The following is a 23,791-nucleotide window of genomic DNA, read 5'->3' on the forward strand; positions in this document are numbered from 1 at the left end:
ATAAATGTTACATTGATTTGGTAACCTTGGTATGGGGGCAAGGGAGGGAGGGGAGAGTTCCTAATGTAAGAGAAAGTTTCAAAGACTTTTAATTTCAGGTCCAGTATTATAGCTGTAAGACGTTGAGTTAGCTTAATGTGTTTATAATGCAACATGATTCCTGAGTTTTAATCTTTTATGCAGAATTTAGAGTCTTCACTTAATGTGCTCCAGAAAGTACGTTGTGTGTAGGAGTATTATATGTAGGGTTATTAAACAAAATGGTCCGGAGTTGAAAACTGATCAAATATGATCCACGCTCATTTGTAAATCACTTAATGAGTGATACTAATGAGTTCAGTAAGCTATTTTAGTGGGTTTTGATCTAGATGGAAAACTCTAAGGCTTTCAGACCTTAGGGTCCTCTAGGAATCCTGTAAACATGCTATTCCTATTTGATACCTCCAAGTCCAAGAGTGGTTTGTCCTAGTGAGCAGGGAGTCAAACAAGAGTGGCAGGAGGCCTGTGGGTTGAAAAGTAAACATAAAAATGAAGCATGAAACAGGTGAATGCAGAACAGGTGACCTGGAAGGATTTTAGTTGCTGTTTTAGCATGAAGGGACAGGGTTAGGTAAGCCAAAGCCTTCACAAAGCATATGTGAAGGGGAACCAGAAAGGCTTCTGTGGGTGTATAGGAAAAGGAAGACTGGGGAAAACCGTAGGTGGGGCAGGGGACCTGATGAAAAAGGACATGTAAAATGCTGATGTACTTAATGCCTTTTTGGATTCAGCCTTTATTGTTAGGACTGGCTTTCAGCAACCCCAAGCCCCTAAAACAAATGGGAAAATCCAGAGAAGGAAAACTTAACACTTGGTGGAAGAAAGGTTAGGGAGCATGCAACCAAACTGAGCATGTTTGCAATCTGATGATATTCACCCACAAGTCCTGAGGGAGCTGGTCAAAGTCATCATGAGGTCATTCTAAATTACCTTTGGTGATCACCAAAGGTTGAGGTCGCAGTGATCATCTGTCGTGCAACAGCGTGTACCGCAGCAAGTTTGCAGATGTTACAAAGCTGGGAGCAGTGGTAGTTGGATCAAATGGTTGTACAGCCTTTACCGGCTAGAGAAATGGGTCAAAAGAGATCTCATGAAGTTTCAAGAGTTAAATGCTGTGTTCTGCAGAAGGGTGGGCGAATAATCCAGTGAAGGCTGGGGACTGATCAGCTGGAAAGCAGCTTCCCAGAAAAGACATAGATGTTCTTGTGGATGACAAGTTGAACATGAGGCATCAGTGTCCCCTACAGTCTAGGCTGCATTGAAAAGTGTTGCCAGCATCTAAAAGGAGGTGATACTGCCCCTCTGATCAGCTCTGTTAAGACACACCTGGAGTACTGGTTCCCCTTCTGCATCCCCCATTGGGAGAGGAATAGGGACATAGAGAAAGTCTTGCAAACAGCCACAAAAGTGATTAAGGGGCAGGAACATCTGACACATGACGAGAGGCAAAGCAAGATGGGGTCATTCAGCCTGGGTATAAGAAGGCCCAGATGGATGTGATAGGCTTTTATAAGTACATTGTGTATTGGTGTGAAAAGGAGGCTAAGCAAGACCTTAGCAGTGTCCAGTGAAAGGACAAGAGGCAATGGGCACAAACTGCAATACAGGAAATTCTCTGTAAACATAAGATTTTTGGGTTTTTCTTTCTCTGGGGGTGGTCAGAAACTGAAGTTTGTCTTGAAAAGTTGTGGGGTCTTCACCTTAAAGGTACTCAAAACCCAACTGGACACTGTCTTGAGCAGACTTCTCCAGGTAACCTTACAGATTTGCCTGTGTGATTATCATGAGTTAACTCCACTTCTCATTCCTCACCAACCCTGTGGAATGCGGAGGAGAATTGGAAAAAGGTAAAACCCGTGGGCTGAGATAAGAACAATTTCATAACTAAAATAAAGTAAAATAACAATAATATTGGGGGGTGGGGGTGGGAGAGAGAGGAATAAAAGTCAAGAAATAGTTGCTTGCCATCCACTGATTGATACCCAGCCTGACTCAAGCAACTGTCAGTCCTTTCCAGGTAACTCCCTGCAAGTTCATATACAGGGCACGATGTGCTGTGGTATGTAATGCCCCTTTGGCAAGTTTGGGTCAGGTCTCACATCTCTGCTACCTCCCTGCTTCTTGTGCCCTCCTCACTGAGCATGGGACTGAAAAGTCCTTGATCAGGGTAAGTGCTACTTAGCAACAGCTGAAACATTTGTGCGTTATCAGCATTGTTCTCAGGCTAAAGCCAAAACGCAGCACTGTACCATCTACAACTTTATCCCAGCCAAAACCAGGACACTATTATTTATTGCGTGTATCAATAAAAGATGAGACGGAATCATTTTAGACACCATTTTGTGTGTTACAGTTTCCCATATAATAACAAAAGCTGACATTTTGTCAAATTTCAGATTTCTTTCCAGTGATGGAAGGCTAATAAGCAGTATACTTTTTATATTTTTCTACATAAAATTAAGACTCAAAATTGTAAAATACATTGTCGGAATATTAAAATCTGAAGTACAATGAATCTTAGTAAGTAACAATAAAGAATGCCTCAGTTGAAGTTCTTTAATAGCAAAGAATGTGAAGTACTTCATAGTATGAACTAACTGCTCATCTGAATATGAATTATTATTGAATTTATTAAAAACACCAAATAAAATATTACTGTAGGGCTTTGTCTCCAAGGCTTTTTTTGGCACCAAGGATGTAATCTTCAGTAAAACTAGTAGGAATATAATTTTCAAGAGTGTCTATTAGCATTAATATTTTATCTGTGAAGAACTTGGAAGAATGATTTACTTCTGTTAGTTTTAATGGTCTTTTATAGCTGAAAAGGTTCTGTGCAAAAGGGATCCACATGTCTTTAAAATTACTGAGTAACTGTTTTGCTCTTCCGAACACTTCTTTAAGCAAAGTAAATTTCACAGGATAAAAAAGCAGTCTTGTATAGTTAATGCAAATGATGCATTAAGTTAGACCCTTCTCCCAGAGTACAATTTAAAGGTACTCAGAAGTCCAATTATCTTTGATTTAGATGTAAAAATTGCAAAATAACAGCTGTGCCTGCTGAGTGAATATTCCTCTGCAAGAGGTAGCTTATTTGAACAGAGTCGAAGACAGGTTGCTGAGGGAATGTTGAGCCTCTTTTGGCTCTCTTTCAATTTTAAGTGCTTCTGGTCAGCTGAAAATGCAAGTAAATTACAAAATGGTATCAGAGCAATTTACACTTTATGACCTCTAAGTTGTCATTTTGCATGTTACAAAATATTTTAGGTTGTTTAGCATTTATTGTGTCTATTTGTGGAACACAATCACATTACATTTCAAATTAATACTAACAAATGTTGCAGCAAATCTTGCTAAATTTGGCTGCATTTAAAAGTACAGCTTTTTCCATACTACATTACAATTTTTTTTAAAGATTCTTTGATGCTAAAGAATCACTTTGCATGTGTAACCATATTGAAATGTACTGTAATTTACGGTAGAATTTTAGTATGTAATATTATAAAGTATCATTAGTATAATACTAAAAGTATTTTATTAGCATGAAGCATATAATCGTATACATTATAGCATATAGTACTAGCAGATCATATATTAGTAGTATATTAAACTTTTAATACAGAGTAATATTAGAATATATTATTTAGGATATATATTTGTTTAGAATTGAATTTTGAAGGGTGTTTTTCAGTTGAAGTTCTGAGGATGTTTCCCTTGGTATGAATGCAATATTAAGTGCAGTTATGTAAACTAAAATGATCTTAAAACTGTACAAAATTGTATGAAAATTAATATGTCTTTCTGTGAAAACAGATGCAGTACATATAATCCAATATTGATAAATATTGGTCTAATTTGGTTTTACAACACGCTGATCATGGAGCTTTCCAAAACTTCCTGGCGAACCTCCTTCAGGGCATATCTGTCTTCTCTCTTAGAAGATTTTCTTATTATTTTTAACAAAAATCTATTTCCAATATAAATCTTACCCAAATTTTATTACTACTTTCCTTATCTGAATGTCTTCCTTCCCCAGCCACTGCTGTTTGCTTTTTGAAGACTCTTGCAGTTGTAGTTATCTCTCTTCAGTCACGTTTATTTAGCCTAAGCATCAATTCATTTAAACTTTTCATAAAGGTCATGCTTCATTTATGTTTAGTCATTCTTATTTTTCACTTCTGGACTCTCAGTTGGTTTGCACTTCTTGAATTAAGTTGCCCAAAACATAATGTATTGCCCCAAGGTCATACTGCTGCTGAGTAGAGTGGAAAGTTTATTTAGCATGTCCAAGTAACAGCATTTCTGTTCCAAGGCTTCATTTTTTGCAACAGTGGAGCCTTTTTGGTTCATATGCTGATTGATCTATTCTTTCTTTTTTTCCCTGTCCAACCACAGTCTTGCCAGTTGTTTTACGTCTTGTATTTGTTGCAGTAATTATTCCTAAGGGTCAGATAAGTCTATTTTGGCTTTAGCCATATAAGAATTAGGTAACTAGCTTAGACTGGTTGCACAGACTTGTAGGGAGAAGACCACAGAGAAAAGGCTTCTAAGGCTGATTTGTATTAAGATGGGTGATATGAACCAGCTAGAAGGAAGCCAGACAACTAGTTTAGAACTTCTGAATCAGCAGGTAAGAGAGGCAAGATGAATCTCAGCCTTGGTGTAAAATATTGAAATTGCATTACTGTTTCATCCATTAATGCATCTGTTCCATATTAAGGCATTTTTAATTTCTTAATCCATACTCCAATGCATTTACAGCTCCATGTAGCATAATAGCAGTTGAAAGTGTAATGAGCATAATTTTTAAGTCTCTCGTTAGGATTACGCAAGAAAATATGCAGTAGTATTGGGGCAGATAGACTTCTGTAGAACTCCATTTGGTTTGATCCTTTCATTGCAACAGTGAACTGTTGGCATTTCCTCTGAGTGTTTAAAGGATCCTGCTGAAATCCAAAGAATGTGCTAGTTTGTGGTTAATATAAATCTGACAATCATACCATAGGTCAGTTGCAGTCACCTTCAAACTGGTTGTCATTAATAGTAGCATACATAATTTTCTCTGAAGTGTACATAATTTTCTTTGGAGAGTAGACTTGAAAGCAAATTTCACGAAGTCAGATCTGCATGGAGGCAAATGCTGTTTGGATTGTCATTTTGTGAACAGGTGTCACAAAATTGTCTTGTAATACGATATCTGTTTAACATCAGCATCTTAGCCAAACCAAGAAACCTTTCTTCCTCTTATACTTTGCCGCTGAGTCAGTGATTTGCATTGATCCTAAAAAAAACCTGTTTTGAGAGAAAAAAAAAAATTACTTGCTTCTTCTTACATACAAATCTGTCAAAGAAAATAAAATTGTTCAATAAAGGTGTGTTAAAGGATATCGGGAACAAAATGTCACTGTTGCAATCTGATCTTCTCTCACATAATATTGGCTTAATTCGCATCTTGGGGTGATGCAGAGCAGAGGAGAGGAGAAAAAGGATGCAGAGCAGAGGAGAAAAAGAATTGCCAAGAACAACTTCTTATTGAAGAGCAGTTCCTGACTTTTAGAGAAAAAGTCATCTCTGTGTTCCAGAGAATAGGTATTTGATCACTGTTGTGGGTTTTTTTATCAAGTACCAAGAAAAGGAACATGGACTTTCTCTCCCCCACTCTGGCTTGCTTCAAAATTAAAGTAAATAAATAAATAAAAGGCTATAATTATGCCAACACAACTTATTCTGAACTTTTAATATTTACAGTTTATGAGAGATGCAGAACCATTGTGATAAGCCTTAAAAGTCTGCCAGTGCTAATACATTGGAAGGACTGGTAGCTGAGGTGGTCTTTTATCTTTGTCTCCTGAAGCTGTGCAGCCCTAAAGTTTTCCTGTAGAACAGCAGAGGAATGACTTTGAAACCCTTTTCCTTGCAGCTTTGGGAGGAAAAAGAAAAGAGTAAAAAAAAAAACAAACCAAAGCAAAAACGACCAAGCAAACAAAAAACCCACCGACCAAGCAACAATATACTGTGTTTCTTGGAAATGTCTAAAAAATATTCTCATACTTAGTTTTGCCTTATAAATTCTTATCTAGTAAACAAACTAGCAACTTTAGCACAGTTATTGCTATAATGATCTTTAAAAACATACACTCATGTTTTGTTGTTATTCGGAGGTATCTCTGTTTTATATGAAAAAAGGGCTGGGAGAGAACAAAATGCAAAATAACACTGAGAAGACTTGAAAACATTCAGGCTGGATGCAGTGTCCCAAGAGACAGATACTTGCTGAAAGTTGTCAGATCTGATTAAGGGAGCTGTTGGCATCAATCAGACCTGACAGTAGTATATCAGAGGTTAGTACAACTATAATTAGTGAACTGATTAACAGCAAAGAGGAAGAGGGTAATGTTTTGGATCAAACTCCCTTAAAACATTTAGATCATTATCTAAGCTTGAAGCCTGAGTGGCTAATTATATCTTCTACAATATAAGAGCTAAATTTCACAAAGCGTGCAAGCTGTTCTTCCTCATTGTGGTTGTTAAAATAAGGTTTGTACTGACTACACAGACTGTTTTTCCTAGAAAAAAAATAAATACAGAGAGCAGGTGTTCTTACCACATTACTCCTCAGTACAACTATTGTGATCCTAATGTATATATTTTTCCACAGTTTCTTCTTAGATTAATGTATCTACTCCGCATGTAAAGCTTTTTATTTTTTTCAGTGAGAATATAAAAAACAGCAATGCTTTCACAGCAGCAAAAAAAAAGGAATTTTCTGTCCAATTCATCAGCTTGACTGGTTGTACTGGGTGTCATTCCCATTTTGCCTTTGTCAGAGTCTGTTCTACTGATGTTTAGAAGTAGCATTGGAACTCACGAATGAATTTTGTAATTGCTGGAACAGCCAGGACTCTGCTGAAAGCATACAATTTTAAATCTTAACATATGAGCTTAAATCTGTTAATCGTAACTGTGATACTGAGTGTACAACAAATAAAACAATATTGAAAAAATCAGTTCAACAGTATGTGTCACGTGTTATAAGTGTCTCCCTGCGCTTAGGTGGTGTGCTGAGACATTGTGAATTGGTTGCCTTTTCATTAGGTGAGTTAGCTGAGTTCTGTAAAAGAACTGAACTATCATGTGTTCCTAAGATTAAGTTACAAAATAAAACATGCTGAACAAAGCTAGGTTTCTTCAGTAAAAAATTCATTTGCCATTTTAATGAGTTCTGGGTGGCAGCTGTTACAGTTTTTGTAGTTCCCTTGTTGATTTCTAGACCTATTGTTGATTGATTATTGGTGTTAGCTTTGGCAACTTACTAATTGCTGCTAACATGCATCAGTATAAAGCACCTCTGTAAGTCTTTCTAACATGGAAAGCTCAATCTTTCGTGCATATACTTTTGTAAGAATAGTCTTATTATTGAATGTTTCTAAGATGCTTTTATATATGTGTATGTGATCCTGTATTGCTCTTACTTTAGACCACAAATACATGTTAAGATCTGATATAACATCATCTAGGCATACTGCTCATCTGCATATACTTTGTATTGTAAGGTGTCTCTTTCACTGGAGACATAATTCTGTTTTGACTGTGTAAAACACAGCATCAGATGGTTGCCTCTGATTTATGAAAACAAAAATATTTGTATTAATTTTTTATTACTTCCTGTTTTCCTACCTCAAATTCTTGTTTTGAATTGCTGCCTTCTGTTTTACTTTGTGTATGTTTATTCCATTCGCTGCCTGAGCTCCAGTTCACATGAGGTTTTGTGAGTTGCTTGCACGACTCGTACAGAGTAAGAGTGCAATAAAAAGAGGAATAAAAGCAGCATTATGAAAGTAACTTGCAGGCTGCTGCTGTTGTGATGTGTTTTGATGAAGTTTTACTTCAGAGAGTGCTGAAGTGGTGAAGTGTCCCTCATGGGGTGTGATATCAGGTGTCTAATATTAAAAGTCATGAGAAGCTCCAAAGACTCATGATTAGAATGGAAATGTTTCCAAACTGTATAAAACCCCCCAGCACAGCAGCTTTCGCTATACTACTGCAGTATATGCTGCATTCCAGTGAGAGGCTGTTCTGAGTGGACGTGTGTAATTGAGTGCAGGTTTCTGTGTCTCCATTTCTGCACAAGTAAAGCTCTTGCAGTGAATTTTCTGCAAGAAGAAAGCATCAAGATAAATAGTTAGAGCATAAGTAGAGTAAACTGTGTAAGTTGCACATGTGCCTTTGCCAAAAAGCTGTCAGAAGATGAGGAGTGCTGGCTGTGACTGAGCAATGCTTCCTCTAGAATCAGGCACATATTCTTAAATGCTGCTTTCAAGTGTGGTAAGAGGAAATGATAAATGTGTGTAAAGGTGGGGGAGAAGGAGAGAGAAGACCAGTGGCAGGGTGAAAACAATAAAGAAGAGGAAGTTATATTAATTGAAATCTACGTAAGGATATCTTTGAGAGATTGAATATTGACGAGAAAGCAGCAGTGGCTAGAACAGGATTCTTTATTGCTGTCCATCTATCATGAATCTCTATGATGGAGACAAATTTAGTACAGGCACTAATAGAGAGAAAAGCTGGTTCCATGCTTTCCAAAGCTTTTAGATCTTTACAGATTGTATTTTGTACATTTTTTTTCCCCTTTAATTATATATACAAATGGCAGAGGCCTTAAAATTGTTTCTTCTACAACATGTTCGAGGCACTTTAGAAAATACTACTTTTTGTAAGTTTAGTGAATTCCTATATTTGGAAAGATGCTTTATTTCATCACATTTAATTTCAGTAAAAGAATTAATCTGCAACTGATGAAGTAGTTTCTAATCATATCTAATCATTGTTTTATGTTGTTAAAAGGCAAATTTCTGAAATACCTAACATGCATTTTCCAATGGAGAATATATATCCAGTTATTTCCAGGCCGGTTTAGTCTCTTTACCTCTCCTTAGTTTTGGCTGTAGTACCTTCAATGAGACTTTTTATATGCTAACAACAAAATGAGTAACTCTAGCATCATCACTGGTCATTGCACAGGAGGAGCACTGGAGGTAGCCTTTAGAGGGCAGATGCTCACATAGCCATAGGCATCAGCTGTTTTTTATAATAAGTTTCGGTTTTCTTTTTCCTTTCCTAAGGCTACTGAAATATTAAGAGAATTACTTACTAGAAGGTGAGAAAGGTACAAAGAAATGTTAATGCAAAATGGAAAAGATACAGCTGTTAAAGAGAGTAAAGTAACTAGAAGAATGAAATTACAGTGGAAATGTGTATTACTTGCTGATTTAATCAGTGCTTTGAGAAACAATATTGTGAATTCCACAGAGAAAGATGATATAAATGGAGTATTTGCTGTTTATTTAGCAGCTATTCTAATGATTTCAAAGCAAAGAGGAAGTATTACCTTCATGTAGGTCTGTTAAATACAAAAATATTTCTGTTGTGCTGCAGGGGTGTGATATGGTCAGGAAATGTTTGTGAATCTTGATCCATCTTTGGGAAGATAATTTAATTTTGGAAACTTCCCATAACAAGTTTTATTATTGTGATCATTCATGCAGAGGCTTCTGGATTTGTTTATTATAACCTTGAGCTTATTCTACAACTTCTTTGTAGAAAGAATGATAGATATTAATGCCTGGTGTATGCAGTAATACAAATTCAGGCTTACAGACCAAATGTTTGAAAATGTGTGTGTGTACGATTGTACATATTTTCATAATTCTGACATAGTGAAGTCATATATAATGATGTCCTCTGTTAAAGGAAGATGTTGAAACTACGTATTAGTTTGTGCTACTACTGCTCTGCTTACAGTATGGCAATATGCAGGCTTATTCTGGAATAATGCTGATACTCAGAATATCAACACTATCCAGTCTAAGTACGAGGCATCTTTCTATCTTTTATGTTCTAGAAAGCTATGTAACCACATATTAAAATGCTATGTTATCATGCACAGGGTAAGGGAATAAATAAATGATAAAGAATATTAATATAATGCTTTATTAGAAAGGACATGCATACCGCATTTATTAGTGCAGTGTTAAGAACATGTGTATTAAAGTTCTTACAGCCCTACAGGATGATGATATTTTTGAATCTATGGTGAGACATAGGTATGTTGTAGTAGAAAAATTTTGTGTACCATAGCGAAGTACTTACCTGCTCTTTTCTAGGTGAGAACAATTTGTTGCTGTGGGTGGTTCTTTTAAGTAATGGTCATGTCTAAATGTTAAAATTGACCACTGTTGATAGGCCTTATTCCTGATGGCAGGTATTAACTGCTTCTCTGAAAAAATCCCCCAAAGGATGTTTTCCCCAACATTTATGAAAGTTGCACACCAGCTTGCCATCGCTAACAGGTCTTGGCATAATGTTTGAATGAGGCTACTAGTAAGACAAAAAACAATCAAACCTTTCAGATTATTATGATTCTTGGAAATACTGTACATAAAGAACTACTGCTCGTCATTTGTGAACGCAGTAGCAGGAAAATTAAAACACAGGAGTGAATGCTAAGATGAAGAAAAGTAAAATATTTGGGAGGAGGAGCAACTGCTGTATTTGTGCAGTTGTGAGAGATTTCCACAAAAGATTTTGGTTTGTGCATCCTTTGTTTTCGTCCTTCAGACTTTTCTACCTCTTTTGCCATCTTTTTTATCTTTCTAGTCAGAGCTTTTAGTTCATCAGTTCAGTTTAGGTTAGTCCTCTGTGATTGTTTTACTGCAAAGTCTAGTGCCTGTAAGATTGGTATAACCATTAGATATGAAGTCCAAATAAAGAATTGCCATTTTTGTAGTTCCACAAAAGCCTTTACTCATACTCACTTTGTAAAAATTACTTTCTCGAGCAGCTCACTGCCAGCAAGATCTGTTTTCTGAGTGGCACCAATTACAGCAGACTAGAATCTTCTGTTTCTGCTGTTTGTTGGGAATGTTTCATTTTTATTCTCAGGAATGTCCATGAAATCTCTGCTATAACAAATATAACAAAGTCTTTCCTTTGTAATCTTTCCAGCAATTCATTCAAAAGTCCTGTATTTAAATAATAGTCAAATTCTGTTTATCACGTGCATTAGGAATAAAAACTTTAAAAAATCTGTTTGAAGATAAATTGTCAAACTTATATAAACCCATTGCCAGTCACAAAATTAAGGTTGTTATCAGGTCTGATAAAGCAAAAACCTGAAATGAGGACATGTTTAAAATTTGCCATGCATGCCTACTTTACTAATGATGCCTTACCTTCCAGAAGTGTTTGAACAGATGTGAGGTAGACTGTTTTGAGAATCCTCTTTTAAGGCAGCACGGCAGGGAGAGTTTAATTTACTAACCTGATGATTCACAACCAACTGTTCTCCCTCTTCTTTGTAATCATAATGGTATGTTGTCTAAACCAAAAATGGGACACTGTTCCTTTTCTTCTGTCATCCCAGTTGATGTTTAACTTAAAATACAAGTAAACTGGTTCTTTATACATTTTGTTTTGACAGTACCTGGCACACAGAATGATACAGGTCTTTTCTAATTGTTTGCTGGAAATCATAGCAATTAGGATGTTATCTGTGGTTTTTTTTCCTGATTTTTCGTTTATTGTTGCATGTATGAAAGGGACAAAAGGTCAGCTAAGTGACTTGCAGGCTAAAATGGGTAAAGAGAGGAAAAGTGTTCTTGAAAATGGTCTTGAAGAGCTTAAAATTGGTGAATTCTGTAAGATGGGACATTATAAATAAATATTTTATGTAGTTTGGTCTGAAATATTTTCATATGTGGATGTACCTGTGGCAGTGGGAATTTAAGAGGATAATCATAGCTTTACTAGCCTCAGAGTGTTTGCAAAAATTGTTCAAGCAGAAAATAGTTACTAGTCATGTGCAAATGTGTTTCAGAGAACTTAAAGCAGCAAAAAAATTCAAAGGATTGCAAGTGAACTATTGAAAAGGTGAACCTGCAGGCTGTGCCAACTGCTAGAAATAAATGTTGGACTCTAAGAAATTAATGGAAGATCATTTGATTTCAGCGAGACCCTAAGCCTTTTCAGACTAAGAAGAAAAACCTAAATCCAACAAGTAACCCTAGCATTTTACGATTATATGATTTTTTAACTGGTGAAAACGTAACTGCCTCATATAGTGAAGTATGGCTTCTAAGAGTACTAAAGAAAAATTGACAAAAATAGTTAGAAAATTATGCAATTATAGAAAAATGCATTTTCACAGTCATTCAAAATTTTGTCAGTTGACATAGAAATTATCAGCTAGTGTCATCCCTGTTGACTCCATTTTTCAAAGTGACTTTTCTGTTTGAGTTCTTACCGAAACATTATGCAAAGTAAAGTTGGGATAGGTTAAATAACTCCAAAGGTAAATTAAATAATTTAGGTTTGAAAGTTTTTTGTTTTGTTGTGTTTATTTTATAAAATGTTAACTTTTTTGATTTAAAAGTGAAATTGAACAGCAGTGCTCACGTAAGACTTTGTGATAAGCCCATGTTTTTCCTAGTAGAAGTTGTTGTGGAATAGTTAATAATGATAATCCAAAAAGCATTGGAAAATGAGAATTGTATGTGCAGAGAGGAATATAGGTTGACAGTAGAAGTATTGACAGTTAACCCGTTTCTATTCAGCCATACCCTAATACAAAAACCAGATTGAAATGCCGTGCATGAGTTGCAGTTCATTAAGCAAATGTGACATTTATTTTCTAGCTATTTCAATACTGAAAGAGGTGAAGTGGCGAAATAGCAGTATAAATGAACATGCTTCTCAGTATGCTGATAAGTCAAAGTAAAAAGAGAAAACATTAAAGATGTTTCAAGGCTTGGTTACTGTGTCCTTCCCTTGCCCCCAAACAGAAAGCAGAATCCTTTTGCTGAATCTGAGTTTTGAGTTTATAACTTTGTAGATAAAATACATTGTTTCTGAAAATCAATTATAAAAAGAAAAGCCACTACTGCATTTAAAACTAATTATGATATGGATCATAATGCTGCTTTGTTTATTGTTTTAATTGAAAAAATAATCTTTGTTAACATTCCCTGATTATCAACATTTTCTTTTGGCTATTTTTAATTAGCACATTGCATATTTGAATTCAATTTATGGTTTTAGACTACAGAGATGATTTGGAGGTTTTTTGAAGGAGTTTTTTTTCCAACTGTAATTTTTATCTGCGAAATAAATATAAGAACCAATTATATTTTCTGGCCAGACATTCTCTGGAGATATCTGGTCTTACTAAATAAGACAGTATATCAAATACAGCTTTTAATTCAGGTCATTACTTTGAGTTTTAAGATAGGATCAAAGTAAAAGACGATTATAATGAATATTTAGTCATCACTTAGAAACAGAAAAATTAATGATACTAGTTTAAATATATATCCTGATAACACGACCGACATACAAAAAAAACCTGAGATCTGCACATTGCCAATTTAGATTTAGCAAATTAGCTAAGTAGCTTGCATTTATAGTATTTCACACCTTAATGTCTTAATATGCATTGCTAAATATATTTCCTCACTGTTTGCTAATTAATGTTCTGTGGAAGTACAGCTGCTAATTTTTTGTGGTTGACATGGCTCATTTTAAAGTGATAGCAGTTGCATCTGTAGTAGTGTTAATAAATTATGGTCATACATTTTTACACCTACTATTTTCTACAAGCATTTGAAAAATCTGTATTTGCTAACAAAATGCACCCAGTAATATTTTAACAAAACATATAAGCACTCCTCACACCCCACTATTCTCTCAGTGATATTAGTGACTTAGTGAGTCATATGTTAAGTTTTAAATATTGCAGGACAGTCTGTAATATCACAAAGTCTTTTCAGGAGTAATTCTTGGTAATTAGTAAAGACTGATATATTCTGATGGTAAAATAATTGGACTGGAACAATATTGTGAGGCAGTGCAGGGAAAAATATTTCTCTGAGGAGAATAATTAGCAAGATATACCTTGTAGAGATCAAGTGCAGAAGAAAGTATTCGTAAGTGCATGTGTTTTGTAAGATACACTTTTTTTCTAATATTCTGAAAGAAACACAGGAGAATGTATGCAATACAGGAGGTTCCTGGAGTGCATTGGTGAGAACTTCCTCCTCCAGGTTATAGAGGAGCCAGTGAGAAGGGGGCTTCCTGGGGATATGAAGATCAAAAGCAGACTTGACTGCAGTGACCATCAGATGGTGGAGTTAAGGATCTGGAGGAGAAGGAACAGCACGCTCACAATCCTGTACTTCAGGAGAGCAGACTTTGGCTTCCCCAGAGATCTGCTTAGAAGAGTCCCATGGGATAAGACTGGAGGGAAGAGAGAGGAAGACAGAGCCAGGGTTTTTTCAGTGATGCCTGGTGACAGGACCAGAGGCAAATGGGCACAAACTGAAACACAGCAGGTTGTGTCTGAACATCAAGAGACACTTACTTTGAGGATGACTGAGCACTGGCACAGGTTGCCCAGTGGGGTTGTAGAGTCTTCAGTGTTGGAGATACCCAAAAGCTGTCTCAGTATGTTCCTAGGCAACTAGCTTTTATCTAGCCCCACTTGAACCGGAGAGTTGGGCAAGATGACCTCCAGATGTTGCTTCCAACCTCAACCATTCTTTGATTCTGTAGCTGTGAAGTCATGTCAAGCTGGGTTTCAAAAGTGTTGAGACAGCAAAGCAATTTCTTTCTAAAAGCTGTGAATATTATGCTGGTGGTATTTAAGGTAATTGAATCTTCTGATGGGAAGAAATGCTCTTGCTCAACTTTGGACAAGCAATTTTCATAAAGGTTTTGTAAGTCTCTGCTAGTTCTCTGTGTCTGCTTTTCTTAGCCAGTGCCTTCACAGTATCACAGTATGCTAGAGATTGGAAGGGACCTCAAAAGATCATCTAGTCCAATCCCCCTGCCGGAGCAGGAACACCTAGATAATGTTACACAGGAATGTGTCCAGGCGAGTTTTGAATGTCTCCAGGGAAGGAGACTCCACAACCTCCCTGGGCAGCCTGTTCCACTGTTCCGTCACCCTCACTGAGAAGAAGTTTCTTCTCAAGTTTAAGTGGAACCTCTTGTGTTCCAGTTTGTACCCATTACCCCTTGTCCTATCATTGTTTGCCACTGAGTAGAGCCTGGCTCCATCCTCGTGACACTCCCCCTTTATATATTTATATACACTAATAAGGTCACCCCTCAGTCTCCTCTTCTCCAAACCATAGAGACCCAGCTCCCTCAGTCTTTCCTCATAAGGGAGATGCTCCACTCCCTTAATTATCTTAGTTGCCCTGCGCTGGACTCTCTCCAGCAGGTCCTGTCCTTCTTGAACTGAGGGGCCCAGAACTGGACACAATATTCCAGATGGGGTCTCACCAGGGCAGAGTAGAGTGGAAGGAGGACCTCTCTCGACCTACTAACCACCCCCCTTCTAATACAGCCCAGGATGCCATTGGCCTTCTTGGCCACAAGGGCACAGTGTTGGCTCATGGTCATCCTGTCGTCCACTAGGACCCCCAGGTCCCTCTCCCCTACACTGCTCTCTAACAGATCGTTCCCCAACCTATACTGGAACCTGGGGTTGTTCCTGCCCAGATGCAGGACTCTACACTTTCCCTTGTTATATTTCATCAAGTTCCTCTCCGCCCAGCTCTCCAGCCTGTCCAGGTCTCGCTGGATGGCAGCACAGCCTTCTGGCGTGTCAGCCACTCCTCCCAGCTTAGTGTCATCAGCAAACTTGCTGATAGTACACTCAATTCCCTCATCTAAATCGTTGATGAATATATTAAATAATACCGGTCCCAGTACTGACCCTTGAGGCACTCCACTAGTTACAGGCCTCCAACTAGACTCCGCCCCATAGACTACAACTCTCCGTCTTCTCTCCTTCAGCTAGTTCGCAGTCCACCTCACTACCTGATCATCCAGTCCACACTTCCTCAATTTAGCTGTGAGGATGCTGTGGGAGACTGTGTCAAATGCTTTGCTGAAGTCAAGGTAGACCACATCCACCGCTCTGCCATCATCCATCCAACGTGTTATTTCCTCATAAAAGGCTAAGAGATTGGTCAAACATGATTTCCCCCTGGTGAAGCCATGTTGACTGCCCCTCATAACCCTCTTATCCTTGATATGCCTTAAGATGGCACCAAGGATAAGGTGTTCCATCACTTTCCCAGGGATGGAGGTGAGGCTGACCGGTCTATAGTTACCCGGGTCCTCCTCCTTGCCCTTTTTGAAGACTGGAGTGACATATGCTTTCCTCCTGTCCTCAGGCACCTCTCCCGTTTCCCAAGACTTGGTAAAGATGATGGAGAGTGGTCTGGCAATGACTTCCGCCTTGAAACATTATTCATAATTACCCAGTGTTTTTGCACCTTCCTTTGTATAATTTCTGTGCTAAGAAACTGGTTTTGGTGCTACATTAATGTGTGCTGTTTATATACCTCACAGCATCACATTTGGAAGCCACCTAACCTGTCTTGATGTTTCAGTTTTTTTGTCAGTCTGGGATTTAGTGCAGCAGTGTTAATTTTTATTATTCGTACATTGTGTTCTTACAGATAAGATTTTGTTTAAGAAAATGTCATGAATCTCATATTCTCTTGGATTTACATTATCTGGTTGAATTTGAGATTGGATGCTGATAGGGTCTGGTAAACTTTTAATTTATATAATTTTTTAATAATCTACCATGGCTGCTTAGAATACAGCAAATGCTGTCTGGATGAAAACAATGGTGTGTGTGTAAGCTTTTGTAGGGACTTACTAGTATATTTGCTATAGGAGCATTATCATCTGTAAGATTGAACTGTGTGTCATCTTAGTAGTGTCTTATTTCTGAATGTGTAAATTTAAGAGGAACCTTTATTTTAACAGTTCTAATTTCTTTTTTTGTGCAATAAGTGAGGTTGTAAGGTAAGCTTTGTGCCTGTCCCAGGAATCTCTAGCTCTGATGGATAGTGATTCATTATATTTGTTATGAATAGGCAATAAATAATTGCCCTTAAATCATAGTCATAACTTGCAGGCAAGTTACCACTGAATTTATTACTGAGTGGGTGAGATTTATTTCTAGGGGCATTTTATACTTAGCAGTTAGCACCTAAATAGGAAATTATTTTGTTGAATAGTCCATGAGAAATCTGCATTTCTATTTCTATTTAAAACAGCTGCTGAGAATTTTTTGGAGCGAGGAATGAGATCCTTTCTTTGAGTGACCACTTTGGTTTTGAATCTTAAAAAGCGGCTTTCTCGAATTGTGCTAAGGTCAAATGAAGTATGCTGAGTATGTTGTCAGTGTGGGGAATGGAGGGTACTATAATTCCGTGGCAACTGTAAATTGAATGTTAGCTCAGTTTTATCTCTTCGATAGTCTGTTACTTAGGGATTTATGCAAAATGAGAAGCCATTGCAAAAGCATGCAAGAAATGGCACTGTAATAGGGACTACCACTGACCTGTCTATGTGAAACAATTAAGTTTCCAGGACTTGTGGAAGTTGTTTAATCTGTTTTGCCAGTGCAAGGATCAAAATATTAAAATGTACATTTTGAAAGTATGCCTTAGGGAGGAAGCATTTCGCAGGGTGGGGTCTCAGGTGTTTGCTGCGGTGTGGTGAAGGTTAGAAATATTTTTTCATAGTTAATTTTTGGTGGGACATATATATCAAGTAACTCACACAATTATATGATGAGTTGATTCTGAATAACTGTCTCATTGTTTTAATGTGGAAAATGTATACATATGATGTGCAGTAACTTGAAGTTCTTGCTTTATATACCCATATTTTCCATGCTGAATACTACTTATGAGTGTCCAACACATGTAGATGCAGCAAAGTGTGGCTGCACCATATAAAAAGTAGGTGAAACTTAAGATAGTTTTGTTAGGTTCTACAGTGCATTTACTCTGCTGTATACAAAAATACTGGTTTTTTATAAATTTTAGTCTGGATTTTTCTTTGTAAATGCTTAATATTTCTGTTTTCTGTTCTGCTAGATGCTTGTGACTACTCCAGAGAAATGGGATGTTGTGACAAGAAAAAGTGTTGGTGATGTAGCCCTCTCTCAGATGGTTAAACTCTTGATTCTTGATGAAGTTCATCTGTTACATGAAGATAGAGGACCAGTACTTGAAAGTATAGTAGCACGTACTTTACGGCAGGTAAGAGAAAAGATCTCCAAAAGAACTGCATTTTCTTCCAAGAATAAATACATTTTGGTGCTTTTACACTGAGAAATTCTTAGACAATTAAATCAAAACGCTTAGGCAGCTTACAGTTCATTTCATAGCTATTCTGTACTAAAAGATTTTTGTCTTCTGTGATCTCTTCTGTATTAGATTTCTATCAGATTTCTAGTTTACATAATTTATTACAGAGCTATTTCTTATTATTTATTTACTTTATTAATTTACTTAGTGTACAAGTAAGAGCAAAATTAAACATTATTAAACAAATAATAATCAGGTTAATTTTTTAACATAACCCAGATTGAAAGTATTTTCTTTTGAGGAATGCTGATTTTTATTTAGCAGTTTTGCTAGAAGAATTTTTTCTTTTTTTTTTTTTAATAAAGAATAGTGTCTTAAATCTAGGTAAAACTTTCTGCACTGATACATAATTTTTAGTTTAGCATAATTGGTCTTCCCCCTCACACACTTTGGTGATGCTTTCTAAATACCAAGATTTAAAATGGCAAAAGGAAAAAAGGATGGATGCGTGGGATTTGTTCTTAAATCTTATACGAAAGAAGGATTGAGTTAGGCAATAATTAAGATTGGTCTCAATGGCAGGATGTGTATTTGCAAGAAAAATAAAATGTGGAATTTAGGGATGAATATAAAGGGTGGAATTAATATGAATATATAATAGGAGAGAATAGAGTGCTGTTCTTTTGAGGTTTTTGTTTTGTTTTGTTTTTTTGTCATGCAGAGCAAAAGTGTGTCAATACAAAATAATCTGTAACAAATTAAAAATAAACACAGTTGGTATTGTTATGGCTCTATTTGTAGTGTGTTAAATGTTTAAAGTGTTTTAGATTTTGAGATTGTTTTTCTTGACAAGGCTACACTAACCTTTTTAAGGCTGTCTGAACCATCTGATTCTAGCTCCTCTAAGAACCAAATACAATGGGTGTCTGCTGGATTCCAGTGCAGAAAGTTCATGTATAAAGAACAACATAAGTAAGAATTCCTTAGAAGAAGCTAAACTTGGAAGATTTAAATTTGTTTATAATGAAGAGTAGGGCTTTGTATAGTTTAGACTGTGTCAACGCCACTATAACTTAACCTGTTTGATATTCTATTTTCTTTCTTTAATGGTTTTGATAACCTTGTTTTCCTTAGGTGCCTTTAAAGTAAAGAATCCCAGATTTTAGTGGTTACTATGATGTTCATTGTCTTCCCATCAGATTGCAAGACATTTATTTTTTAATGTGAAATTTTGCAAGATGCGTAAGGTTGGCTTCAATTGCTTGAAATAAATGTCTAGAGCCATTTTATCTGCCCTACATTATTCAGCTTGGCATCCTGTTTCTGCTTCATTTGGACACAAATCTCCCATAGATCCTTTCCTTTTGTGTCTGTCAAGCCTGTGCAGGGAACTTAAGGAATATAAAATCTGAGGCAGTTATGTCTTGCGTACTGAATCCTACCTTTAATGCATTTATTGTAATACAGCAGTGTCTTGCTTCAACAATCGTTTAAAAAATAGCTCTCTAGGGTGCTTTAATCTTCTAGGATTTCAAGGTTTGTTTTACCTATCAAGTTGGAGTTCAATTCATCTGGAATTGAAGCTATTCATTTGTAACCCTTCCTTCAGTGAAACAGTTGGGAAGAAAAGACACAGATATTGAAATTAATTATCTCACCACTTTTCTGAAGAACTTATTTATTCTAAGTTGATAAGAAAGGCAGTACTGGAGACCACTTCAGGAGAAGGTAGTAGAAGAGGGGGGAAATTTACAGTATAAAAGTACGCTAGAAATAAACCCCACAGTTAAACAGAAAACAAAACTGCTTGTAGAAATATTTAGAATTATGCAGTAGAAAACATTTCCAAACAAAAATATTTTTAATTACAAGCCTTCCAGAGGGCATGGAGAGAGAGAAATAGATGTTTTGCACAACTGTTTTAACTTTTTACTATGGAAACAAATAATAAAAGGACTAGTTTTAAAAATTACACTGAAATGTTATACTGCAGCATCTGAGCCTGCAAGCATAGCTCTGTGAAATATGCAGTATAGATCCATAATTAATTTTGAAATTACTGGAACTTTTATTTCATGACTAGAAAAGGTGACATAAGTTTTCTGATTTCAGAAGTATCTCACTGGGTTTTAGTGAAAATACTGCTACAGATGTTTTAACTGCAAAAATACCACCTCTAATAATGTTTTAATGGTATTTTGGAAAGAAAAAATATTTGGTTACATTTCTTTGCTTCTGTTCCCTGCTCATAGTTCAGTTAAATGCATTTTGATGCAAATTCATAAATGTTTGGAGGAACAAAATCAGAATATTCAGCCTGCCCCTGGAGAATATCCTTCTGACTGCAATGATTCTGTATAAAATATTAAGCTCCTCTTGAGCCCTTCTGAAAGTAGTTCTAGAACATGTTTTTCATTGATACCTATAGAAACATCATACTCATTCCATATTCATGCACTGGAGGCAAGACTAATTGTTCAGTTCTTAAAAAACAGAAGGAAAAAAAAAAACAAACAAAACAAACAAAAAAAAAAAACCAAACCAAACAAACAAAAACCCACCAAAACAAAAAGCAGACGTTGACAGCGTCAATCTAAAACGTCCTTATGTCAATTACACCACTGCAGTAATTCAATAATTGCTCAGATCAATTGCCTGATTTGTATACTGGTTTAAAACATCAGAAATATTGACTAGTTTTTCCTAATTTGTAGTGGAGAGATTCAGAAAGTGATTAGACAGGTAATTAAAGGAAAAATCCGTTGCATATTAATAGTCCTTAGATCAGACTGAGGGGTGTAGCAATCAGGGGCTATGATGGCAAATGCCAGGTTGCCCAGAGAAGACATTGATGCCCCATCCCTGGCAGTGTTTAAGGCCAGGTTGGATGGCCTTTTGAGCAACCTGGTCTAGTGGGAAGTGTCCCTGCCCATGGCAGGGGGTTTGGAACTAGATGTTCTTTCAGGTCCCTTACAATCCAAACCATGCTATGATTCCATGATGGCATTTTCCCTATTTCAGTACTGTCTCTTTTGACCACTGTGGGAGACAGTGAACTGAAGTAGTTGGATTTTTGGTCTGGTCTGGAACAGTCATTTGTATCACTTTCAGGAGAGAACTCTGATAAATTCATTGAAATACTACTTCAACTTTTTCAGTAAATCACTGACAGCTTCTTTATAATTACGGTGTCTTCCTATAGTTTCGTCTGGCTCAAACTTACCTAGCTTGTATATGATTCAATGTCCTGATTCCTGTGCAGATCAGGATGTATAATGTAGTGCCTTCTACATTTTGCAGGGCTTGTTATCCTGTCTTACAGAAAACCGTCCCTCTTGTTTTGTTGGATGATAGAAAAATAGACAAATAGACAATGGCTTCGTTTTGGGTGTGGTTTTTTTTTTCTGCTCTCATTGGGTCTTTTTAAGAATTAGTGTTCAGTTGGCTACCTGGGTCTACAACTGTGCCAGAAAAGAATGTTTTGAGTTCTGTATTTGTATGCCGCACAAATACAGCTATACAAGTGCCTTCTCAAAACAGGAATATTCTGATGCATTGGTAGGTCTGTCCTGCTTGTACCTCAAAATATTTGAATTATTGTTGTACTTTCCCCCAGATAAACACTGAGTCACAGCACTTGTTCTAAGACTTTTAACATGTGCGTTTAAACTTATGGCATTTTTTTTAATCGGGTAGGGTTTTTAACCTGGAAGGAGCATATATATTGGAATTGCTGACAGCTTTACTCACAGGAGAATGAACAGTATTTATGCATGTTTGCACTTTTCAAATTTTAGAGAATGTTTTTGCAAGTGACTTAAATTGATTTTGCTAAACATTTTGGTGGGAAAATTGCTTTGAGCTCTCATATACTGTAGGTATAACATCAAACAACTTCTTTGAATCAATTTCTAGCTTTGAAGTTTAAAGTTTTAGTGAAGAGCATACTGCAGATATAAAACTGAAATGCTTAAACTTTTTAATAAAACTTTCCACACTTCTGTAATATCTAGTAAGCTTATTAGCTTGAAAGAAAAAAAAAATTGACTGCTTTTAAAGGACACTGAATTATTTTGTCATAATTACTCAGGGATTTCAGTGACTTCTTTGCTGCTTTCAGGTATTTTTTTCAGAAAATACATACGGAATATTATACTTGAGTGATACATCATTTTTGATGCCTCCTCTCAACTATGTGAATGATAAATTAAATAAAAGAAATTCCATAGTAAAAGATTTCTCAGATTCAGGGGAAACGAAGCTTCCATCTTAGACACATGAATACTCTTTTCATCAGTCTCATTCTTCAAATTAAACTTTCAATTGCTTTATATTTTTGTATTAGATCAGTAAAGTTGCTAGATAAATAATAGGTGGGACAACACAGCAGGACAAGCCATCTGGGATATTTCTGGAGTGCATTGATGAGATCTTCCTCCTTCAAACAATAGAGCAGCCCTTAAGGAGAGGCGTTCTGCTGTACCTCATACTCGCCAAAAAGGGAGGGGCTCGTTGGAGATGTGAATATCAAAGGCAGCCTTGGCTGCAGTGACCATGAGGTGGTGGAGTTCTCTTTCCCCTGGAAATCCTCATGTTTCCTTTCTGAGCTTTCTTTCCTCATGACACCTAATTTAAGAAACTTTCCCTCTCAGCCATCATGTAGCTTTCCTTGTTCTGGATGCATTTGCAGTATCTCTAGTTCCTTATTTTCTCCTCTATGTTTTTTTTTGTCTTTGGTTCTCTCTTTTACCTCCTTACCAGAAATCAGAAGCAAACAAGTTCAGAGGTTTCTCACCCAAAGCTAAATGCTGGATTGTTTTCTAATAAAGAATTTTTAGGTGCTTGGAATCCCATTCTTGCTTAAGAAAACTAGAGCAGTTAAAAAAAAATAAAATACAAATCAATCAAAGCTGATAGAATGGTCTAAACCCAGCTGCTTGGACCTATATTTTTTGTGTCAAATGGTAGTTCACTGTAGTTCCTATATGTTTCATCTGGGACTAGAATGGCATTTGCATTTCATTTGGCTCTTCATTTCTTGAGGGACTGCTGTTAGTCTTTTGTCTCTTTGATGTTCCTTATATCAGTTGATCAGGTTTCTCAGCATCTTCTATTACAGGCTTCCCTTCCTCCCTGGCAGAGCATGGGCCTCACAAAGTCCTTGGTCAGGGTAAACATTACTTAGCAACAACTGAAAACATCGGTGTTATCAGCACTGTTCTGAGGCTGAAAGTCAAAACACAACGCTGCACCAGCTACCAAGGAGAAAAATTGACTGCTACTGCTAAACCCAGGACAGTAAATCAAACAAGCTTACTGAAATCTTCTACAGTACTTTTTTGGTTTCCAACTAGAGTGTTGTGGAGCTTTTAACTGGACTTTCTTATATTTGTGATTGTATTTTTAAAACAACAAAACTGGGTATAGAACTAACACAACTAACTGTTGTGTTAGTTTTGGTAGTGACATATACAGAGGTAGAGTGTTTTCCTTCTATTAATCAGTTATATCCACTTTATGCCTCTATGAATTGCATGTACTTAATTTGCTACCACATTATGTTCAGAGCTTGGGCT

General features: G+C 36.6%; 1 protein-coding gene across 4 annotated transcripts in view; it reads left to right on the forward strand.

The window, feature by feature from the left end:
- ASCC3 (activating signal cointegrator 1 complex subunit 3) overlaps positions 1-23,791 on the forward strand; it is a 270,580-nt gene that overhangs the window by 84,392 nt on the left and 162,397 nt on the right. For all 4 annotated transcript variants that reach the window (XM_061460216.1, XM_061460218.1, XM_061460217.1 and 1 more), the window contains exon 11: positions 18,003-18,167. In XM_061460216.1, coding sequence (XP_061316200.1) covers positions 18,003-18,167 — 165 coding nt within the window. The remainder of the gene's footprint in view (positions 1-18,002; positions 18,168-23,791) is intronic.

Source organism: Pezoporus flaviventris, unplaced genomic scaffold (assembly GCF_033815535.1).
Source record: "Pezoporus flaviventris isolate CSIRO_AGI_PZ_B2104156 unplaced genomic scaffold, CSIRO_AGI_Pfla_v1 ptg000031l, whole genome shotgun sequence".
NCBI lineage: Eukaryota > Metazoa > Chordata > Aves > Psittaciformes > Psittacidae > Pezoporus > Pezoporus flaviventris.